The 22,073-nt window shown below is 48.5% G+C and overlaps 10 protein-coding genes and 1 non-coding gene across 11 annotated transcripts; 6 read left to right on the forward strand and 5 right to left on the reverse strand.

The window, feature by feature from the left end:
* Positions 1–648: 648 nt before the first annotated feature.
* Positions 649–2,427, reverse strand: ONS95_006901 (uncharacterized protein; the record flags this gene model as incomplete). Its single annotated transcript, XM_058500386.1, has 3 exons — positions 649–1,704; positions 1,753–2,299; positions 2,348–2,427. 3 exons carry the CDS (start codon positions 2,425–2,427, stop codon positions 649–651), a joined length of 1,683 nt encoding a protein of 560 aa, XP_058350223.1.
* Positions 2,428–3,037: 610 nt separating this feature from the next.
* On the reverse strand, positions 3,038–4,019 carry ONS95_006902 (uncharacterized protein; the record flags this gene model as incomplete). The annotated part of the gene is made up of 3 exons (XM_058500387.1): positions 3,038–3,381; positions 3,432–3,889; positions 3,946–4,019. The coding sequence occupies 3 exons, from the start codon at positions 4,017–4,019 to the stop codon at positions 3,038–3,040; spliced, it is 876 nt and encodes a 291-aa protein (XP_058350224.1).
* Positions 4,020–5,877: 1,858 nt separating this feature from the next.
* On the reverse strand, positions 5,878–6,378 carry ONS95_006903 (uncharacterized protein; the record flags this gene model as incomplete). Its single annotated transcript, XM_058500388.1, has 1 exon — positions 5,878–6,378. One exon carries the CDS (start codon positions 6,376–6,378, stop codon positions 5,878–5,880), a length of 501 nt encoding a protein of 166 aa, XP_058350225.1.
* Positions 6,379–6,783: 405 nt separating this feature from the next.
* On the forward strand, positions 6,784–7,768 carry ONS95_006904 (uncharacterized protein; the record flags this gene model as incomplete). Its single annotated transcript, XM_058500389.1, has 2 exons — positions 6,784–7,575; positions 7,628–7,768. 2 exons carry the CDS (start codon positions 6,784–6,786, stop codon positions 7,766–7,768), a joined length of 933 nt encoding a protein of 310 aa, XP_058350226.1.
* Positions 7,769–7,944: 176 nt separating this feature from the next.
* Positions 7,945–8,592, forward strand: ONS95_006905 (uncharacterized protein; the record flags this gene model as incomplete). The annotated part of the gene is made up of 1 exon (XM_058500390.1): positions 7,945–8,592. The coding sequence occupies one exon, from the start codon at positions 7,945–7,947 to the stop codon at positions 8,590–8,592; it is 648 nt and encodes a 215-aa protein (XP_058350227.1).
* A 1,006-nt stretch (positions 8,593–9,598) lies between these two features.
* Positions 9,599–9,683, reverse strand: ONS95_006906. Its single transcript has one exon. It is a non-coding gene; the product is annotated as a tRNA-Pro (tRNA).
* Positions 9,684–9,846: 163 nt separating this feature from the next.
* Positions 9,847–13,059, reverse strand: ONS95_006907 (uncharacterized protein). The gene is made up of 2 exons (XM_058500391.1): positions 12,840–13,059; positions 9,847–12,768 (listed from the first exon to the last, which is right to left on the reverse strand). The coding sequence occupies exon 2, from the start codon at positions 12,431–12,433 to the stop codon at positions 9,977–9,979; it is 2,457 nt and encodes an 818-aa protein (XP_058350228.1). The 5' UTR covers positions 12,434–12,768; positions 12,840–13,059; the 3' UTR covers positions 9,847–9,976.
* A 234-nt stretch (positions 13,060–13,293) lies between these two features.
* Positions 13,294–15,286, forward strand: ONS95_006908 (uncharacterized protein; the record flags this gene model as incomplete). The annotated part of the gene is made up of 3 exons (XM_058500392.1): positions 13,294–13,754; positions 13,801–14,937; positions 14,989–15,286. 3 exons carry the CDS (start codon positions 13,294–13,296, stop codon positions 15,284–15,286), a joined length of 1,896 nt encoding a protein of 631 aa, XP_058350229.1.
* A 441-nt stretch (positions 15,287–15,727) lies between these two features.
* ONS95_006909 (uncharacterized protein) lies at positions 15,728–16,315 on the forward strand (the record flags this gene model as incomplete). Its single annotated transcript, XM_058500393.1, has 1 exon — positions 15,728–16,315. One exon carries the CDS (start codon positions 15,728–15,730, stop codon positions 16,313–16,315), a length of 588 nt encoding a protein of 195 aa, XP_058350230.1.
* Positions 16,316–16,972: 657 nt separating this feature from the next.
* Positions 16,973–18,642, forward strand: ONS95_006910 (uncharacterized protein; the record flags this gene model as incomplete). The annotated part of the gene is made up of 2 exons (XM_058500394.1): positions 16,973–17,877; positions 17,940–18,642. 2 exons carry the CDS (start codon positions 16,973–16,975, stop codon positions 18,640–18,642), a joined length of 1,608 nt encoding a protein of 535 aa, XP_058350231.1.
* A 1,586-nt stretch (positions 18,643–20,228) lies between these two features.
* On the forward strand, positions 20,229–21,982 carry ONS95_006911 (uncharacterized protein; the record flags this gene model as incomplete). The annotated part of the gene is made up of 2 exons (XM_058500395.1): positions 20,229–20,432; positions 20,483–21,982. 2 exons carry the CDS (start codon positions 20,229–20,231, stop codon positions 21,980–21,982), a joined length of 1,704 nt encoding a protein of 567 aa, XP_058350232.1.
* Between the last annotated feature and the right edge of the window lie 91 nt (positions 21,983–22,073).

Consider the following 22,073-nt stretch of genomic DNA (forward strand, 5'->3'; position numbering starts at 1 on the left):
AAGCGTCAGTGATTAGCTCTTTTTGTGACGGGTAATTTGCCTTTGAGGCTTTTATCACCACCTTTTACTGGAGCCGCCAGTTTCGGTTGACGTGATCTAAGACAAGGTGCTGATCACAATCCCGACCTCATATCCTTGAGCGCCTGAGAGCGCGTCCTGCACTCAGGTATTATGCAAACTATATATAAGCCACCTAACTAGCCTCCCAACACTTTCTGCTTTGGATTTTCTTTTGAGGGCTGAGATACACTACATTATCCTCAGAAACGATTATATCATTGTATGCATGTCTCGATCAGGCCGAATTCAGATAAGCGAGCACCCCATTAACCCCGGCTATTTTACAACGTCTCTTGGTAGAATGGCTAGCATCTAGGTAGCTATTTGAGACTCCTCAACAAAACAAACAGGTCCACTAAGTCGGATCCTCAGACACTCATCATTCACAATTATCAATCCTTTCAGGAGGCTCCTTGGCAAAAGAGAAGAACGACGCCCGCGAAAGAATACCAGTCTACTTCCGATACATCTGGATCGGGATTGAGGCAGTTACACGAAGTGCTTCATCATGATGTAAGACAGAAACTTGACCTCAATTGCCTCATGCATTTCTTTAGCCAGGAGACCGAAGGCAGAATGTAAGACAGCCTACCACTCAACATATTCTACAATTACTTCACCCGGACCGGGCGGGCCATGCACAAGCGGTCTCCTAATATACCACACAGTTCCTCCCTTATGGCCATAGTCAAACTCAACCTCCACTCCAGCGAGTCTTTTTGAATTCGGCAAATCCGCAAATGAAACAGGCTGAACCAATCCCTCCTCCTCAATCTCAATGATCCGCTTCGCTACCAAACCAGCCAGCCTACTGTGATACAATCCCTCTTGCCTATCAGTTCGTGTCATCAGATCATGAGCTTTCCATCTTGTTTCTCCATCTCGGCACTTCGAAATGACGGCGAACAGGCAAATGACAATTCCAGTATCCAGGCAGAATATCGGCCGTGGCCTATCCATCACGGCCTCAACAGCCACAATCTTCTCGCAAAGCTCGACAACGATTTTAAACTGCGGTAGGAATTGATCAAAGATGGTCTCATCGGCAATAAGACCCATCCGTCCAATAGCAGTATTAACACCCATGAAAACACGATGCATCTTCAACATCAGCACTCCTCGATCGTTCACCGAATGTGGATTTCGTGTCAAGAATGCTTCAAAAGCTTGGCTCCATTGCTTTAGACGGATCGAGGAGAAGCTGTGGATGAGATCGAGAGTGACTCGCATTTCTGCCAAGTCGGGTGGGTTCTTCTTCCTTAGAGCGGCGTCTAGCATACGTATTCCATGCGTGCGGATATAATCGAGAGCTAGGCAAGCTTCATCTACACTTTTGAATAGCGTGGGTATATCAGGGCCGTACCCGGAAGATGGCATATCGAATTTGCGGGCGGAGAGTGCTCGCGTTCGGTTGCTTACAAGCCCCGATGCTTGGACATCGAACTCGATGAAAATCAGGCTGAGCGTTGACAGCGGAACATAAGGCGTTTGTGATATCTCGAGAGAACCCACTGGAGGCGATGGTGTTGAGCTCTCTGAATTGTCGGGGGAGATTGGCGTAGATGATGTTTGTGCAATTTCTTCGATGATCTTAACTCCGCCATTGATGTGCGAGAGTGCCATAGCGTATTCCCCTCGGAGATTCTACACAGATCAGCATATATAGAATGGCTCCGGACGATAGTCACCTACCTCAAAACAGACAAATAGAATACAGGTAATCAGTGCTACATCTGCTGCTGGCTTGCCACGCCTTTTGGCGGGGCTCACTAGATAGCCTAGAGCCTTCACATACTGTTGCACCGCAAATTGCGTGTTTAGACTCTGCTCATTCTGACTAAGATGTGGCCGAGAATTGAGCTCAAATTGCTCATGAAGAGCTCCTAGAGCGACAGCGGCATGTCGGACAGCGGGTTCATGGTAAACTGCTTGGAGAAGCAAACGATTAAGCTGCTTCCAAGAAGGTGATCCAAAGATGCTTGAAAGTTGAGGGATGGTATTCTGATGAAAGAAACTGAAACTTCTTTGCTCTAAGTTTGAGTCAAGGAAGTTCAGTGAAGGGCATACATCGATGGTAGAATTCGTCGTGGTGACATCTCGAGTGTTGTTGGTTGGTGGGAGTAAGCGAGGGGTTGTCGATGAGGGGACGCCACAGTAGAAATAGCCATCGCATTTGCGCCCGGTTGATGAGCATCTCTTGCATGATGGCTTAGCCTCGTCGCATTTAACACGCCGTATCCTGGACGATGTTAGCTCGTAATGGTAGTTAGAGTTAAGGGTTGTCTACTTGCAGGTTTTGCAACCTGTAGAAACTTTTGGCTTGAAGGCTCGAACTCGTGCAGGCCGTTCACTACCGGGTTTAGCCATTTTAGGTGTAGGCGGATAGACCGGAGATGTTGTGACTTTGAATGTTCATCTAATGTCTATCGATTTTGACGAGAAGTGGATTTCAAGTTCGTTTGCGCTATCCCGTGATTCGTTATCGGTGAGTTTAGGTAGTGACAATTGTTCCACGATCACGACACGCAGAGAACCGGGAAAGTGATGAGAAGCCAGTCAAATTTCTGTCTGTACGAATGAGTACGATTGTCAACCTTAAGTCTGAAGCTGGATACCCGTTGTCCAGTGCGTGGATATACTTGCGCCACCCCCTGTTCTCGATCGGGAGTAGGTAGTGCTGCGGGTCCAGCGAGCAAACCAATCGCATGTACGAATAAACGACAGTGGGTCCATACTTCGATACCTATATTTAGAGATGCAGGTAGTTGATATCCGAGAAAGTAACTATCGGACTTCCATCGAGATCTTCTTTCTCCTATCTTAAGTCTGGCTGTCTCTGTGAGTTTAATGGCCCTATCACTAGTGGAGTTAAGAATGTCCAATGAATTCAGCAATCGGTCATTAGCTTTAAATCAGGCAAAAAAGCAGGGTATCTAAGTACATGTCGTTGAGAGATATCAGAAAGAGCGTATCAGCATTAGGAATTTGAGTTTCCCCTCTTGAACCAACCATTCCATCTATGATTGTCCAATTTCGTTGTATTCTCATCCATCACGTGTTGCGCGTTTTGCACTGTATCAGTTCGCTGGATCCCAGGTTCAGCAGGATCAATCTTCTGCTCTTCAGGATGGGCATCGACAAAGAGGTCCTTGATAGTCCCATCTCCGGTAGCAGCTTGATAAACAGCAAAACTCGTTGCGAACTGGTGATGAGCTCCGACCTGAATGGCGTCGAGAAGTCGGACAGCGAAGTTTTGACAATTATTGCTGATGATATTATATGCAGCTCGCTCTTGCCGCATCTTGTAAATGGTCATTACAGCTGAGGGTTTTCAGTTGAAACTCATATATCCTGAGATGTCAAGGACTCACCTGCCTGCCTCAGCGCTTCATCTGTGAACCTCGTTTCTCCAACCTCGAAGGTACGCCACTGATCTCTAACAAGTACCTCATTGTTGTAGATGACGTCAAGTTCCTCGTCCATCCACAGTTGATGCACAAAACCGCCTACCAGGACAGCCCAGTGCTGCGTCGGGTCGGGATAGGTGCCGATATTCTTGGTGATCATTTTCCCGAGACCAGATTGCTCGGCGAGCCACTTCCCACCCATTCCAGCGACAGGATGCCATCCTATCTCGACCATGCGACGCTCTCCATCGAGACGAGCCTCGCCTGGTGGGATGACGTTGGGAACAGCACCGAGGCCAACAGCGTGTTGCAGCGCAGTCTTGCCCTTCACCCACTCAGCCTTGCCTCTCTCCTTACCTATTTCCCATCCCTTTAGCAACCCCTCCCTGGACTTTTCCTTCCCCTTGTCCCATTCATCGTTCCTGTGCGCGATCAGACCCCACTCAACGCTGCCAAGAGAGGCGTTTCAGGTACTCACAGGTACTCGCCCAGACGCTCACGCTTGCTCTTCTTTGTCTCAGAAGTGTCGGATGCCTCGGTAACTTCGGGCATCTTGCTTTACTTTCGCTTATTCTAATGTAAACAAACACGCCGTAGCGAGGTCTGGTGTGGGTAACGACTGAAAGGTTATGATGCTGATCTTGGAGAAATGCGGGGTTGGGAAGTGAGCAGTGTCAAAGAAAAGCTAATTTTTCGCTTATCAGAGGAACTAACCTGGATCAGGTCTAGACACTTGGGTGAGATAGGTAGGTATCATGCCTTGCGTGTTTGTGACTACAAGGGCAATGGCCGAGGCGAGGTAGATGGCAGAAAGGAAAATTGGAAAGGATTCAGTGGAATACATTATGCTCGAATGCTTGTTGAATGGCGTTACTTACAGAGACCTATTTTGATTTGTTTGATCCCGAGGCTGTGGTATACTGTCCCAGACGAAAGCAGCTATCATATTTTAAATAATCGATGGTGATTTGCCCTTGTCATCATTCTTCCAATTAAGGCAATGAAGTTTGTGCCCGGGCACATGTGGACGATTATAAAATCCATGTAACACTCAACCATGATCATTGTTTGAAAAAGAACACACGACGGTACTCAAAGTCACCCACTGTGTATACATTGTGGCTCTATCGTCGTGGTACACGGGTACTAAAATGTATACACAGTCATGCTGATCTTCGGTGCTTGGTGTACGACAAAATTTCAAATCGTAAGTCCCGAATTTTCAGCCCTAGCTGGGTGAAACTTCGACATAATGTGGTTTCAAGGAATGGGGAAAGCTGAGTATACTGAATTGGCCACTGGCAGAAGACAAACGACGAGAATCTGGTGACATCAACCTCGAGGCAGAAACAGCCACCCACTCGTGGCTTTCTATCATAATTTCACCGACCACAGTCTCCAAAGCGTAGCACTAATATGCACACACCAAGCTGATGAGACAAGTTCTTTGGACGAGAAGATCAAGGAGAAGATCGGTCGGAATCAGCAACATCAGAAAGATCCCTGGGTCACGGTCAATCAGTCTTCTGCATTTACATAAGTTCGCCGAGAATTCCAAGATTAACTGTTACACAGCAAACAAGACTTCTTAGTAGGAACAAGACCCATTTCCCCGGCTGACTGCGGTGGGGGTCATGGAAGGCCCTCGTTTGATCATCCCGGATGTTCCATCCACAGAGCAAAATGATAATAGTCCAACCAGAATCATTTGAGGCAGCCATGGGTTAAACCTTCAGTAGCGTTTGATACTCTAGTACGAGCCAGCTGCTTTCGTAGCCGCTATTGCATTTAGTTGTGTTGGAACATCGCTGGGTACGTCAGTATTTGTGCTTTTTTAATACTGCCAGGTCAGCGCTGGTTTAGTTGGTCGGCAGTGAGACCGATGGGCAAGCTGATTGGAGATATACTACCCCTCGATGGAAGCCTGTGCCCCATCCAATGGGCAAAAAGGGCTTGGACAGGGAGAATCATGCGGTGCAGATCCTCTGGCCATTGACTGAACGAGACCGGAAGGGCGACATCTTGGCTAGGCCTGCGCTGGATGAGGGGACTTGTTGGGCGGCTGGTGTAGCTACACCCATACTGGATAGCGGGGGAACCCTCGCAGACAGCATACGCTGAGAACTGGTGCCAAAACAGCCCTATTTCGACGACTTATTGATTGCGTAGACCATTGTGACTTCGAGATATCAATCCGCTGGCTTGGAATCTTCCTCAGGGCGTCGCTCTATCCATTTCATTGTACCATGACCAGTATCTCCCCAAGCGCAGCGTTATCAATTCTGTATAGTCTGGTCTCAAGTCGCCTTCGCGCAGCCGCATACCCAGTGTCGAAGCCCAAATAGCGAGGGCACACATGCTAAGTACGTGTCAGTATGACGCTGGTACACAGAGATAGATGAAGTCCTACTCAAGAATCTGGTGGTTTCACTCGACGCCGACTGCTTCGCGCGTTCCCTAAGCTCTTTGTGACTTTCGCCTCTCGAGTCTTTCTACGAAGTCTAGAAGAGATTGGGGCATCTGCGGAGGACGATGGTACAGGTCTCTTCTTCTGCTCTATCTTCGACTGCCGTATTTGCTGAACCCTCCAGAATTCGGAGTCGTATAGATTGCTTTCTGCTTTCCAATAATTGGGGTCGTTATGTGTAAAGCGAACTGCCTCTACCTGGGCTGCTGTGATGCCAATATCGAGAAGGCGTTGGCGGCTGAACTCGCAAGCGTTCCTCCAGTGGGTTGTTTCGTCAACGATATGTGGCCGGATCTCAGGAGTGCTTTCCTTCGAGTCTATCGACCACGTTGGGGACGGCTTCATCTGAAGTAGCTTGACGAAGTCAGCCCGGGCGAAGGCAGCCTGGGCAAATTCAGCCTTGGTGTGCTGATTCCGAGTACTGGCATCAAGGAAGGAAGACATAGTGTACGTTGTCATGAAGCGAAGGGGCCTTTCCAAAATATTTGGCCAGACGAGCCAGACGAGCCAGAGCATGAGATATATGTGGAGGTTGACACATCCTGGTATTTAAGGTTGTAATTGTTGGTAATTTACCCCACTTAATGCGGGCGATGTACGGAATGATTGGACCTAACTACGGTTACTCCCGACCCCTGAAGCGGAGAATTGATTGGAGGCCGTGCTCCGCTCCCACATGTTCCATTGGCATCAAGACTCCCAGCGCTTGTTTACTCTCTTTCTACCACCTAGATCGGGCGTCGGCAGATAGGTAACCAACTGACGTCCTACAAATAGCCAGTGATGCCTCACCCTCAGGAACAGCTCGTAATGTATGCAGTGCAATACTATGACCATGAATGATTATGAATGAATGCCGTCGACTACACCAATGTTTTCCTAATCATCACTGTCAGCGAGGTGCACCCAGCTGCTACACTGTCGCACAATGCCAGTTTTCGAATTGGCAATAATGAGATTTCTGACGAGGAAGGTTCCACGCATGGCCGGGAAGGGACGCCGTTTACTCGTGTTCCCAGGACCTGGCTCGTATTGACGTTGAGCCGAAAGCCATTCGACCCCCTCCTGGGCTGGGTCTTCGGAAGTGATAAGAAGTCCTGTGACATTCTGCTCGACACAAGTTCTCGCAACGGCGTCAGCCGTAGACATTTTAGTATCAACCACGATAGGGATTCGAGGTCCGTAATCCTGACAAACATATCCCAGCATGGCACCAGACTGACCTCTGAGTCTATCGGCTTTGAGGGAATGCGGATTACTGGCAACGAGAGTTGGAGAATACGCCCAGACGAAAGGACAACAGTTGATACAGGGAAGACTTATGTGTCGATCGAGGTCCCACGCGATGCGGTGCGTGGCAAGTGGCGGAGCGAGTACGAGGCTAACCTGGAAGCATGCTATCGCGAAGCTCAAGAGGCTGTCCCTCGGATCGACAAACTCAAATTCCATGGTGGTCCGATCGAAGACACTCCCGCGGAGGCTTATGCTAGTCGATACGTCTTACAAGAAAAGCTTGGGTCTGGGACGTTCGGGACAGTCTACAAAGCTTTTGATCGGTACAGCAAGCAAGTGTATGCAGCCAAAACAGTGTCATCCTCTTACTCACCACAGGAGGTCGAAATTTTACAGAAAACCTCTCACGTAAGTATCTTTAACCCTAGTCGTGGTACAGATACCTGACTGGTCCACGTAGGACCACATCGTAGCTTTCATAGATGCCTTCAATAGCCCGGAATCGACAATCGTGATGGAATACATGGCAGGCGGCAATTTCTCTCAGCTCTTATCACCAACTCCAAACGAGGTGTCGATCACTCTTTATCAACAGTGTTAGCTCTTGAATATCTACATCACTTACATATTACCCACCGCGACATCAAGCCAGAGAATATTCTTGTCCAACAACGATTGCCGAACCTTATTACCAAGCTATCTGACTTCGGATTGTCAAGCGAGAAGCTTTTGCTGCTGACTTTTTGTGGATCACCATTGTATTGTGCACCAGAAGTTATGAAGCAAAAAGGGAGGAAACGAAGTGGGCGTCAGAAAGGTTACACAAACGCGATTGATATATGGTCTCTTGGTGTTTTTGGTATGGAATACACAGTCGGACTACCCAGTGCACCAAAACCGTGGGACCATTCAAGCTGGACTAGGAGAATCATCGCACGAGTTGCCAGCCATCAAGATATGCTAGGAGACCTTCTGGCTGGAATGCTTCACAAGGAACCTCAAGATCGGCTATCTGCATCGTCGCTACTGAGACTTTCAACACAATATCCGGCTAACCTTGAGGAAATTCCAGACGCCAACCACTCTCTCGAATTCGGCGATCCAGGGGTAGCAGCAGCCACCAGTCATCAATTATCGACCATTCAAGAAGATTCGTTTCCAAACATCCAACCCGAGGAACAGCTTCTAGACGATAGACTTGGAACAGCGCCAGGGTGGCTACAAAACCCGCTTTGTGTGGGTTCGGAGCTCGCTGAATTCGGAGTTGGACTTGGCGAAGCTGGGCAGTTCTCCTTTTCCTTATCAGATGAGACTAATATCCTGGGGCAAGTCGGAGAGAATCAGAGTCATGAAAAGATGATGTACCGTGGGAAGTCGGAGAGGATCGAAGCCAAGAGGAGCTTGTTCGGCAACTGCTTGTTGTAATGGAGGAAGAAGACATGGTCACTGAACAGGTCGCTACAGATACTTCAGTTCCCGTGCAATTCCGATTCAGCGGCTTTCATTGACTCCCTATTTTACCTTTTCATTTTTTGTGTGATAGGGAAGTTGAGTGGGGAGTTCCCTAGCAAAGTGTGAAAGCAATGTCAGTAATTACATGCAGTAGACAGCTATATCTATAGTGTACTATATAAGGAAATATCTCACAGAAGCTCTTGAGCCTTTCTAAGCTCCTTCATCCCCTTACCTCATTTTGTACATCCTTCGCACTTGTTATAATACTTGTTCCATCTTTCCCAGATTCATCTACAATTTTTCGTTGTTCGATTTTGTTAGGATACATACAGTTAGACTCTCTTTCAAAAGAGTCTAGTCTACAAAATCTGATATAAAACGTGGGATGAGATTTGGGATTATACAAGTAAAACAACAACAAGAAAGCTTTGTTGACATTTCCATTGAAGCGATATGTCTCCATCGGCCCCACAAGGGCGGCAGTACCCGCAGAGCGTTGCGCTTAGATCCTTTTCGATTGGATTATTTTCGCTTGTGGACAAAACCCGGATACGTAGGTATATTTCCACAGGGCCAAGGGAGGAGACTGAACCAGTCGAAGAAGTGTTCTAACTGACCCCTGAAGTCTGTGACCGTAGATTGCCTTAGCTGTTTCATATTTCCTACAAATCCCTCCTCCTTCAATCAGCTTCAGCCTCCAGGTGCTATCAAACTAATACCTGTGGTGGCTTCTACGGCAGTTAGATTCCATTCATTATCATCTGTTGTTCCCTAGTCGCCTGTCATTACTGGAAGATCAGACGATAGCGCAACAGCATTTCGGGATTCCTGCCCTTCAAATCTGACCAGCTTGGCAACCCGTCGAGAACAAATTAAAAAGGCTAAATAAAGAAAGAGAGCAAATCAAAATGCTAAGAATCAACAATCAAAACGGCAAAACCTTCAAAATAAATGCAAAAGAATAATCTCTTTCGAGGGGCCGAATTGGGGATTGAACCCAAGACCACGTACAAGCGTTGATATTACCCAAAGCACGTATTCTACCACTGAACTATCCGGCCCGTGACATGTGGATGATGTGGTTATTTGGGTAAATAGAAGGGATGAAAGTTTAGTGGCGCAGAGATTTTTTTCGCTAAGCGAAAATGCATGCAGTGGATTTGTGGGTCACCGTGGAGTATGTGGATGATGTGCACGGGTGGATCTTGATCGAAGACGACGAGTGTTTAATGGATGATGGATATGAAGAATAAAGACTCGATTGAAAGTCTCAATGAAATAGATAAACGCCAAAACCACACCGACGCCCCTTTCTGACAAAATAAATAGAAACTATGTGATAAAAACACCATCTTTACATCTCAACCATCGTATCATCACCTTCCTCACCCTCCTCCAAGAACCCCAATCCACTATCATACCTCCTCCTCTTCTTCCCACTCTTCCCTACACTCACCCTCCTCGCCAGCCCAGCATCAAACATCCCACCCCTCCTCACCACACCACCAGCACCTGCACTCTGACCCCTCTCGACTCGCGGAGTACTCATTACATCTACACTCGACGCCCTCCTCTTTCCAATCCCAACCCCGCTAGCACCGCTATCCAACCCTTCCACCTCAACCCACCCCCTTCCCATCTCCTCCGCCCGTCCGATCTGCTTCAACATATCCATGACCACAAACTTCCCCCTCTCCGCTCTTTCCTTGACCTCTTTATTCTCTTTTCTCAAACTGAGAATGGTGCTATGCGCGCTCTTCAACGCTTCATTCACGCGCTCGATCTCGCTTCTCAATTCAGAGACTCTAGCATCGCGGAGAGCGAGTGCTGAGCCGTGAGCTTGTTCGCGGTCTTGGATAGTGGATCTGAGAGATGCAATCGTAGCATCTCGTTTTTCCACCTCAGTCGCAGAACAAATAGAGGATGAGAGAGTAGCGAGCTGAGCAAGCGCCGCATCGCGCTCAGTTGTCATAGTCGCGTTTGCCTCAGTGAGAGTATCCAGCCGCGTCTGCACCTCAGCAGCCGCCTCCAACGCAGCCGTAAGCCTCCTCTCCAACTCCGGCAAAAGCATCTCATTCCCCTCATTAACCAACCTCGTAACATCATGTTTCGCGACCTCATTCTCCAATCTCCCCTGCAACTCATCCATCTCGCTCCTCAAACCCAGCTCTTTCTCCCTGCCCTCTTCCTCAACGCGCGAGATCAGTGCTTCGAGACTAGAGACTTCGTTGCGGTAGCCTTCTAGCGCGGCACGTAACCTCTCACTGTCGGTTTCTTTGTCTTTGATTTCTTCGCGGAGAGAGCCGACCACGGTGCTGGCGAGTGTGAGATCGCCGCGTAGGCTCTCCATTACGCTTACGCGATCGTTGAGTTGTTGTCGGAGTAAGACTTCTTGTTCATGGTATTGGTCAATACTCGCATCCCTATCCTTCACTTTCTCAATCAACACTCTTATTCTATCTACCAGCAAGCCCAACAATTTCTCATTCTCAAACCCCTCGGCTGTTTCGCCTGGGGTGAGATATTCAAGATCGAGGCGCGCTTGTCGGAACTGTTTGGCGATGGTCTCGAGTGCTTCGTCGGGACTGGAGGCGCTGAAGCCGAGAGCGGTGATTTCGTTGGAGAGTGCGGAGAAAGCGGTGCTGTTTTCGAGGAACTGGGATTGTGTGAGGGCGAGTTGGGTGAGGACTGTGTCGAGGGCGGAGTCTAGGGCGTTATGGTCGCGGGATTCATCAATGGGGATGAACTCGTATAGTTTTTCAGCGAGTCGAGTAGCGTTATCTTCGTTGAGCGCGACCGCTGAAGTGAGTTTTGAGATCTCGGCTTGCAATGATTGGAGTTGTGATTTCAGAGTCTCCTTTTCGGGATCCGAAATGGGTAAGCTGGCTTGGATGCCAGCGTTGGTGGAATGTGTAGATTTGCAGGGCGTGTTGGGCATGGTTGATGGAGGAGAGGGGAAGGATGTATTTAGGCGGGTGGGTGTGGTCATTAATTCGTCGTTGCCAGTCATGTCTTCGAAGTCTGCATCGTAATTCGTGATCATCATATCGTCGTAGTCTTCGTAATTGTATGGATCCCTTGCCGCCATTGTCCAGTTGTTAGGATCATCGATCGTATCTGAATCGGACTCTCTCCTTCCGAGCTCCTCCTTAAGATCCCTAATCTCCCGCTCCAATTCCTGGACTTTATTGCTCAATGTTGTGGTCGTTGTTATAGACGCCCCCGATTCTCCCTCGATTTGACTTGCAACATCGTGCTCATCCCTCATACTCTGGACTTCCAGATCCTTCAATTCGAGTTCACGCTTCAGACGTTCGACCTCCGCTTTCCTCCCACGAGCCTCAACCCTCTTATCGAATTCAATAACATTTATCTCCTCGCTCAATCCATTCCTCTTAATTCGCCTCTTGACTCTTCCATCGAGCACCTGCCGCAGGGGCGCGAATTGTAGTGTGCCGGACGCAGGCTCGACATCGTATCCCGCTCTATTCCACAGTCTTGCAGGCGTCGATTGTCGACGTTTTGATTTGGGTGTAGATAGAGAAGTGCGGCGGATGAATGGCGTGAGCCCCGATGACGCATATTCGGATTCAATTGCTGGGCCTGGATCCGAGAAGCGGACTCTCTTCTTGATGCGTTTGGGAGTTTCGGGAGGTGTTGCAATGCCGTGAGGATGTAATGTTGCAGGTCGAGAATTGTTTCGAGAATTTGAGAGAGAGCCTACACTGCTGCGTCGTGGGCGGCGGACCGCGAGAGGTCTGTCGTCGTCGATGGTGATTGTTGAGTCGTGATTGAGGTTAAGGTCAGCCATTTTGGTGGGTTTGGCGGGGTAAATTGTTTGTTGACAATAGGAAGTGGGACTCGAAAATCGTAATCAATCTCCCAACACTTGTTGGCAGAAAAGTTGAATGTTGAAAGGACAAGAAGTATATCGAGAGAAAGGAGAATAACAGAGAACCCAGAAGCGCGTCTAACCTTACACTTGCCAGGCCACAACAGTGACCCAAAATAATGTAAACATGGATCGCACAGGGGTTTTGTTTACTTCCTTTCCGGTTCCGGACTACGCGACCGCTACGGTGGCCGACTCGCTGGGTATGGTCAGGGGTTCGCCACAGAAATGCTGGACGCGAAGGGAATGGTTGGCTAGGACACGACGCGAGATAAACGCGTTGACTCATGGTGGGGTGTGATACTCCTTCGTTTGTGAGACTGACCTGTATTTGTGTTCTTGATAAATTGTTCTGGATCAATTGTTTGGTTTGCCGCCATGCATGAGAACCAGAGAGTGGGTGATTGACGCGCTTTGCTGATGCCTCGGCAGCTCGAGTGAAGTGGAATGGGGCCGGCGGACCATTTTGCGATGCTGTCCACAGACCTCATAACTGGACCTTTTGGGCTTTTGGATATCCCTATCCTTCTGCAAGTTTGCTTGATGTTGTTTTTGCTCTGATATGAAGCCATATCATAAGGATCTGCTGCCTGAAATCAGGATATGCAGGTATCCCAAATCGTTCACCGAGTGCGCCCCTCACGTGTCAGCCAGCCTCAGGGCGTTGATTTGGGATCTTAAGTTTTATTTTTCGATTTTCCCTTCAAAATCAGGCTTCCAAAGATACGATCTTGAACAAGACGTCAGAATATTTTACCCCGCCAGTGGCATCGTCAAAGATGAGCATTTCCTCCCAGCACAATCGGCAGCCCTATTCTCCCCCCTCCTCAATTGAGGAGCAATTCCGTCCTCCACCAACATCAAGAGATATCGACCACCTCCAATACCATATTTCCTTACAAGAGTTTGGAAGACAAGTACAGGATGCAGCGAACGCGGCATTTCCTAATGACCAGAGGTCTCGCTATTCAAATGTCTATGTACTGCTCCTGTGTTGGGAAGATGAAGATCCCAAACTTCCTGTCCCAATTGAAGTGCAAGAATTACGCAGTCTGTTTCAGGTGTTGTATGATTTCGATGTAGAAGTCTGGAAAATCCCGGCAGAAAGCAGTCACAATGAACTGAACCGCAAGATCCTTGATTTTGTGTCTTTCGGTGGAGATCGTAAGGATGATTTGAAGATTGTTTATTACGGTGGCCACGGTATGCTGGTCCATAATAGGCAGCTATCTTGGGCGAGGTAATTTGTTCTGATGTTTGAAGAGGGCTTTTGTTTACAGCAGCAGTCGTCCTGATCCTGAAGATCCACGTTATCGCAGCGTCAAGTGGAATGGCATCCAACATGCACTAGAAGAAGCCGAGTCTGACGTCCTGTTGCTCCTCGATTGCTGTGCATCTGGAACAGCTCCCGGTAGCCTGGACGGAGGCCATGGCCATGGCGTTACAGAGCTCATCGCAGCTTGCGGCTTCAACGCAAACGCCAATCCAGTTGGGCCGGATTCCTTCACTCGCGCTCTGATTACCGAACTCAGTCTCCTAAGCAGAACGCCTTCCTTTACCATAGCTACTTTGTACAGTCGGATTCTATGTAGGTTTCAGAATTGGATGCCAAGCGGTAGGGAAGTCCAAAAAGCACCTCTACACGTTGTATTGACACGGAATGAAAAGCTACCCCGTGGAATTCAATTGTGTCCACGGAAGCAGCAGAAGACAACGAAACACTCGTCAAGCAAGTCACATGCACCTGCGTCCCAGGCCCCAGCACGACGAATTCAACCACCAAGAGTCACTAAATGTCGTCGAGCGGCATATCCCATTCGCGAACCAGCTCGTCACTCAAACCGCTTCAGCACATCTACGTCCTCTCTCGAGTCCATAGCAGGTGGACCGTCGTCTTTACAATCAGGAGAATCTTCCATGTCAAGTGTGAGCTCTGAGCCTGACGCCTATCCAAGGGTGGCGATCACGATCCGGCTTCAGGAAACACTTTCGCAATCTGACTTATCGGTTGATTTATTCTCGGAATGGTTACGCATGATGCCTGTTCTAGCCCAAAGTGTCAAGGTGGAGGCTGGCTTTGCGAGCTTCTCGACTCTTCTACTTGTCTCGTTGCCGGTTGCCATGTGGTGCTACCTACCAGCTAATCCTGCGATTTCGGTCGCTGGCATCATCAAATCTCCAAATTTGATTGCGGACGTCAATTTGGTTACTAAATCAGTGTTGTCGATCCCTACGAAAGAACACTCGAAGGAGTCGGTACAGAAAACGACACCTTCCAGGCTTGGCTGGGGAGACGATACAAAAGCTTTATTGAAATTATACAAGTTCAATGTCTCGACTGAAGACGAGCCTTATTTCCAGCTCCTACCAAGCATCGATGCGTCCTCGCTACTCCCTTCTCGAGTCTACTTGGACAAGTCTCAGTTAATCTCCCCTTGTCTAGCCGTCAATGCCCTCCTGCTAACTATTGCCAGACGCTCTCTCCTCGGACCTCACACATGCCAGTACCCCGGATTCTGTTTCTCCAGAATCTCAAAATCTTTCAAAACCCTCGACGAAGTAATTCAGCACTATCGCGCATGTCACACGACCTACGATCCATTCCTAGCAAGTTCACCGATGCAAGTTAATCCGTCACAACACTCCATTGGGACTCAGGATTCTGCTGTTGGGATGGATGATCCCAGTACTAGTGAACCGCCGGTGTTTTATTCAGCGAAATCAAGAATACCGGATATTGGATCGCTTGAGGAAAATAGACTCGCTTGGTGAAAGCTTGTCAATCGATCTTGGACACCCATGCTGGGTAACCAAGGACCATCAGGAAAGATATCCCATTCCACGGTCTTATCCTATTGCTCGCACATGGCAGTGTTGAGCTTGGGTATTGGATTCATAGCTCCTGCGTCAACAGAAGTTCGCCGAGTGAGTCATGACTACCGGATGAGATGATACTTATATTCAGTCGTTCCTTCCACTCCACAGTCTTTCTCCTCACCAACACTTCAAAGATGTGAGCCGCCATTTCTTTATAGCTATCGATCAGTATATCATTCCGACAGGTCATTCTCAGCTCCACGTCAATCACTCAACCCACACACTGAAACCCTACGACTGAGTATTTCTGATCCGCCCGACGAAAACCAGCCTGAACACCTTTAGATCAACTCAGCAGTCAAGGAATCTGCCAATACCATCAAAAATATCAAGGCCATGTCCACCGACCCTCTTTCCGACCCCATCCTTTTCCTCAACGAACTCACCCGCCTTGCCACCAACGCTTCGTCCCTCAATTCCTCCATCCCCACAACCGCCGACATCTCCCGCTGGGTGAACCTCTTCAACTACACCCCCTCCGAAGCAAACGCACTAATCATCACGCACCGCTCCGACATAACACGCACGCCCATCTCAGACGAGCACTGGTCACTTGTGCGCGCTGACCGTGAGAAAGCTGGCTTTGATCGTGAAGCATACGAGCATAGCTTATTACTGGTCGATGTGCTGAGGAGTCAGAGTAGTGTTGTCACTGATGGAGAATGGAAGAGGTGGACGTTGTTGAGGTTAGGTGGCGTGCTTGGGGATGAGAAGCATGTGAGAGAGATATGTGGGGTCGAGAGGGAACTGAAGGTTACAAAGGGGGTGAAGTCCGGAATAGGATTCAATGCAGGGGATGAAGTGGTTGATTTTGTATGGGTTGATGAGGAAGGGAAGAAGAAAGTCGAAGAGTGGGTTAGGGGATGGGGTGTGCTGGGTAAGGCAAAAGTTGGGGAAGCAAAGCCCCAGCAGTTCTCAGAGTAGTGCGACATGGTCGAAGTTCAGACTATTCATTCACCAGACCATGGTTCTGGTGCTACTAACACCGCGGTGGAAAGCTCAAATAAACATTGTTTATTTCATCCTTCCCCACAGTTAGGTAGACTGAGGTCTTCCTGTGAGTAGTGTCCATCATGCAAGAACCCCCACACCAACTGCCAATCACGTCTTCCCGCCCCCTTGGTTGCTCTCACATCTGACTCGAGTCCGGAGAATCCCATGACAGGTCGCTAATGCAAGCTGGCAACCATTACCACAAGGCTGGGAGATGTCATCCAAGCAATTATCGGCACTTAAGGTTATCTCAACCCATAAAAACTGTACATGTATGCACTTCTGCGATCAGCTCCATTTATTGGTTGACGCGTGATTCGGGCAGCATCAGAATACCAGCTTGCGGATTGTGCTTCGAGCCCAACCTTAGCTTTGATGCATTCACGCCATGCAAGTCATCGGGTTGACATCTTCTTTCCGGTAGAACCCATCGTGCACAATACAATGTCAGTTAGTTTCTTTCAGCTCTTATCTTTCCACAGTTGCAAACAGGTTCATTTCGCCCTGCCGGTACCGACTCCGTTCTTACATTCATTCAGGAGTCGTGACAAGAACTGACCTTGATTCGGGGACTGCATGATCGGAATCATGGATATAGTAAAACAACGAGCAGGCCAAGAGCCCTGGCATGAGCGGAAAACCCTGTCGTTCGAAGACAACAAACCAGCACCGGCGCGCTCACGAAGGCCTCCCCCTCCTCCTCCACCTCCACCACCGGGCCAGGCATCCCGAGGCATACAGAGATCCCCTCAGAGCTCTTCCGAACCAGTAATAAATTCGATATTGTCGCCTTCCAGCTCAGATAAAGCAGGGATGCAAGTAAAGGGGGAGCCCATGACTACCAAAAGTCAGTCCAGCGAGGAAGATTCCTCTGACGACGATTTCGATGAAGATAGCGACGGATCCGCGTGTATGCCAGTATCAGATGAAGAGAATTCTCCTCGAGCTCATGTGTATCGTCGTCCTCGTGACGTATATCATAGTCGCGCTATAGACGAGCATAGGGTCCGCTGGGATAGTCTTGGGTATCTGCCAAAGTCAAAGAAGGCGGATCTTCGTGATATTGATGATCTCACCTTTGAACGATTCGGATACAGATTTAACCCTAATCCAGTCACCTCTGCAGATTTCTCCTTGTATACTCCGAGCTTGAGCCAGGGCTTGCATAGTCTCAACATCGGTAATGCAGAGAGCTCCAGGTACGAACAACGTGGACTGTCATCTACTAGTGGGAATCAAACTACTCGCGAGGTCCCTTCAAATTATGACGCAGAAGGACCAAGAAGTGCAAACTCTGTGCCGCTATCTACTGATGCGGAACAGCAAACTCGAGTTACTCCCACAAGCCTCGGCTGGTCTCCTGATTCCTATCTAGTAAACCTGTACAAGCTGGTTATGGTTTGGAATGTGGACCCTTATCTCGAGTTGTTAAACGAGGCCAATGTCAGCAAAGACACTCCCCTTAAGGTCTTCTTAGATAAGTCAGAAGACGGGTGAGTCCATACACCTTTCTACATCAACCAAAAGATCCCGTACTCACGTTCCCCTATAGAAGGAAAGATTATTCCTGCCCCTGGCCAGTCTATTGCAGACGCCAAGACGAACCTTTCACAAGACGAGCTGATCTAGAGCGACATCTCAAAAACATTCATGGCCCGGAAGAAATGAAACGACCATTCCGTTGTCCTTACGACCCGTGTATCAACGGCAGACATCTACCCGGGAATGCCTTCTCGCGAAAAGACCATATGCGTGATCACCTCCGCGATTTCCACCAAGAGGATATTGGGGCTGCTAGAAGGGAGAGATTAGCAAGGACGGATGAAGAGAGAAGAAGATGGGAGAAGGAGCAGAGGAGGTGGCTTGCATCTCGCAAGATTAGTTCGAGGTGGTGGACATGTGCCAGGTGCCTTGAGAGACGATATGTCGAGCGTGATGGCTGGAATTGCGCTACTTGCGACAGGGCTTGTGAGAGTGAGAGGGAAGAACGCCGCTTGAGAATATCAAACAGAAAGGGAAGCATAACGGGTGAGCAGGTGGCACAAGCTTCGACATCGACGACAGTATTTAAGCCTCGTGAAGAAGCTTGCATTTCATGTCACGGCAAAGAGTGGGTGGACAGAGGGTATGGGGGATTGGCGCTTTGTCCCACGTGTAAACTCATACCTCATGTGGGGAGTACAAGCTTCTGGGTGAAGTCAGAGAGAGCGGAAGACAATATGGAGCACTACGGTGGGCCTACTCGCGACAAGTTTTGATTCACCTGACCTCTAAAAAGTCTTTATGTGATGCTACATGGTCTATATTTCAAATTCATTGGTCTGGATTTTCGGTATCAATGACATCACCCTTGACCAGAGCCAGGTTCTCTTGAGCTTTTGCATTTCTTGGCCTCTGAGTCGTAGTTAGTATTGACTAGGTATTTGATTCCGAGAACTTCATTCCTTGTAAACCAAAAATGATACAGCAGCATTCGCGAAATCTGCGCTGACATCAACGTCTGATAGGATGTTTGAGGTTTCCGCAGTTAGGGAGACGGAGCTGACAGCTGTGTAGATGCTCATAACTTCGAGGGAGCTCCACCACCAGACTTGTCACATATCACTTCCTCATACCCCACATATGAATAAGTCTGTTACATCCGTCAATGATTCCTGATAGGCTGCTCAATGACATCTAGTTATTTAGACCTCCAACTCACTCTTTCAAGCCACGCCACCATTGCAAACTCGAGGCTCGCCACCCGACAATAACCGCACCTCCCTTACACAGCACCTCAACTCAGTGCTCCTGACGACTATGGCGTGCATGACTATGACGGTCGAATTCACCGCGTATACAACTTCAGTCAAGACTATCACAGAGAAGACATTGGTGCCAGGAAAGGCAGAGGCGCAAAGAACACTAACAACTTCATCGATTACCATGGCCGCAATGTTCAGTTCTGTGGGGGCTCTACTGGCTGGGACAAACGGATGGAGCGCGTTGGATTTGGTGCAACAATGATGGGACGAGGCCAGAGGATGTTGCGTCTAAGTAAGTAGAAGACTCTTGTCCTTCCCGAGTTTCATGTAGAATCGGAAATGGTAATTTGTGCTTAGATAGTGGAGAAGATATCTTGTTTGCATGAAGAGCGCAGCTGTGAGAGGAAACGACTCCCTCTTTGCGAATTTTGTCTCGAAAGCTCATTCATTGTGTATCCCTGGGCTTCTCGGTTTTGGAGGAATACAAGGAAATGCTGTATCAAGTAGTCTTGCTGTTGACGTACAAGACCAGTTCTTTGCATGTGTTTGTCTTCCTATTGAAAATTTCATTCTTATAATTTGGAGGAATTTCAGTGATTCGATGTCGTTAGGACAGGGTCGTCAAATATAAATACAGCAATGGCAAAACTGGACTTGTTGACATTGTCACGTGCACCCGACCCGTGATCGAAGTCGATCTATTCTAATTTCCGAGAACCTGGTAAACATTCATCCGTAGAGACTTCCAGACACGGAGGAATGGTAATTCTCTATTTCCAGGTTTTTCTCAATCCTGTAATGCATCATGCACAACAATCACCGTGGTGACACTCACCGCCAATAAGGGGGTTCTCGCTTGACTCCTGACCCGCAGTTCGTACACGTCAACTCACTTCACCCTGCAGTATGCATGGCAAACGACGTGTTCTCCACTTCCCCCAGTTTACCATCAAAAACATTTCTAATTCCTCCTAAACCTCACTCATATCCATTTTCTTTTATTCACCAAAACTTTTGTTCATCTTCCATTCGTTGTTTGAGGTTGTTGTTTGGGCCACAATTTGGGCCAAGACCATTGCGGATTTGGGAACGCGAGCAGCATGCGATTAATCAATACTTCTACTTTACTTCTTCATGAGTTTTCTGGCAGAGACGTACCTCTGTATGCGATTTTGTCTCATCGATGGGAAGATTCTGAAGTCACTTTTGAGGATTTGAGGGGAGGGAACGGTCCGGATCGAGCCGGGTGGAGGAAAGTTACGGGGTGTTGCTCACAAGCTGCAAGGGATGGATGGGAGTATGTCGTGAGTACTGCTCGAAGTATTTGGTGATGCTATATACTGATCAGAGGTAGTGGATCGATTCATGTTGCATCGACAAAAGCAGTAGCTCCGAGCTCTCTGAAGCCATCAATTCTATGTTCGCCTGGTACAGATCTGCTCAAATTTGCTACGTCTACCTCTCAGATGTTCCTTCAGCCGACGAAGATCATTTTGCCCCAGACTCGAATTTCCGGCAAAGTAAGTGGTTTCGTCGAGGTTGGACTCTCCAAGAACTTCTCGCGCCGGCAAGAGCGGAGTTCTATTCGCAAGATTGGGTTGAGTTTGGCACAAAGTCGAGCTTGGAGGACTTGATCAAAGTGATTACGGGGATCACTAATTTGTTCCATTACGAGAATGCATGTGTAGCGCAAAAGATGTCGTGGGCGGCGAATCGAGAAACGACCAGGGAGGAAGATCAGGCGTATTGCTTGATGGGATTGTTTGATGTTAATGTTGCGATTTTGTACGGCGAGGGAGGAACAAAAGCTTTCATTCGGTTGCAGGAAGAAATCATCACTAAGACGGATGATGAATCGATATTTGCATGGAGCCACCAGCTTGGTAGAGGTGGATTACTAGCGGACTCGCCATCGTTCTTTGCAGAGTCGGGAGATGTGAGGAGAGAATATTTCGATGTTGCGAGACCACATCATTACATGACCAACAAGGGGTTGAGGATGGAATTGGTTCTCTTACCTCCGCAGGACCCTGAATCAGAGACTCACTACCTCGCTCCGCTGAATTGTACTCGGGAAGGAAGTAAGAATTCGTTCGTAACCCTTCAGATCACAAAGTCAGGCACTGGATATTCACGTGAAGGTGTCTTCCAGATGGCTGAGTGGGAAGGGAAGAGGTTGAATACGATCGTTACATATCCGGGCAGAAAACCACTTTTCGGGCAACGAAGAGTAATTTTCTTCAGACAACTACTGACGCAGTCCTCAAGCGCCATGATGCGTCAATATGGGCCGACCAGAATTGTTGTTCCGACAATGACATTGCTGGAGTGTGGATTCTCACCTTCACAGCGCTCCAATCTGGGTGATGGGTGTTGCTGGAAGCAAGAAGATGCCGACTCGCCTCTTGTCAGGAACGTCGTCGCTGCTGGGGAAGTTGCTGAGCTGTTCTTCACGAACGAAGACTTCGGTCTGTTTGCATTGGAGATTGGTTTACATGAGAAACGGCTTTGGATCGACGTCGTAAAACCTCTCAATCATCCCCAAAACTTGCCAATGGCAACGTTTCCTGATATTTCTGACTTGAATCCCTTGATGGCAGGGCCCAGAGTTGACCGCATCTCTAAGTGGCTGTTGAACGGTCTGTCTGTATCTGCTTCGGTCAAAGTTGCTGTCCACATGGGCATGTTAGTGTACAAGATCGACGTTACGGTTGGGTCTGGCGATGGGCTGAGGTGGGCCGAAAAGAGAATTGCAGAGGATGAGTTGAGACCGAGATGGAAGGGGACTAAAGGGGGCTCTTCAGCGTTTCAGAAAGCAGGAGGGAGGCAAAGTCGACCAAGGAAAAATGACTAAGCTACCTGATCTCACGTTATGGAGAGCAGTCTCAGCCGAATGAGCTCTGGGACCCAGACTCAGAATGAAAATCGACAGTAATAGAGATCAC

This window comes from Cadophora gregata, assembly GCF_030347475.1.
Source record: "Cadophora gregata isolate MNR1 chromosome Unknown scaffold_18, whole genome shotgun sequence".
NCBI lineage: Eukaryota > Fungi > Ascomycota > Leotiomycetes > Helotiales > Ploettnerulaceae > Cadophora > Cadophora gregata.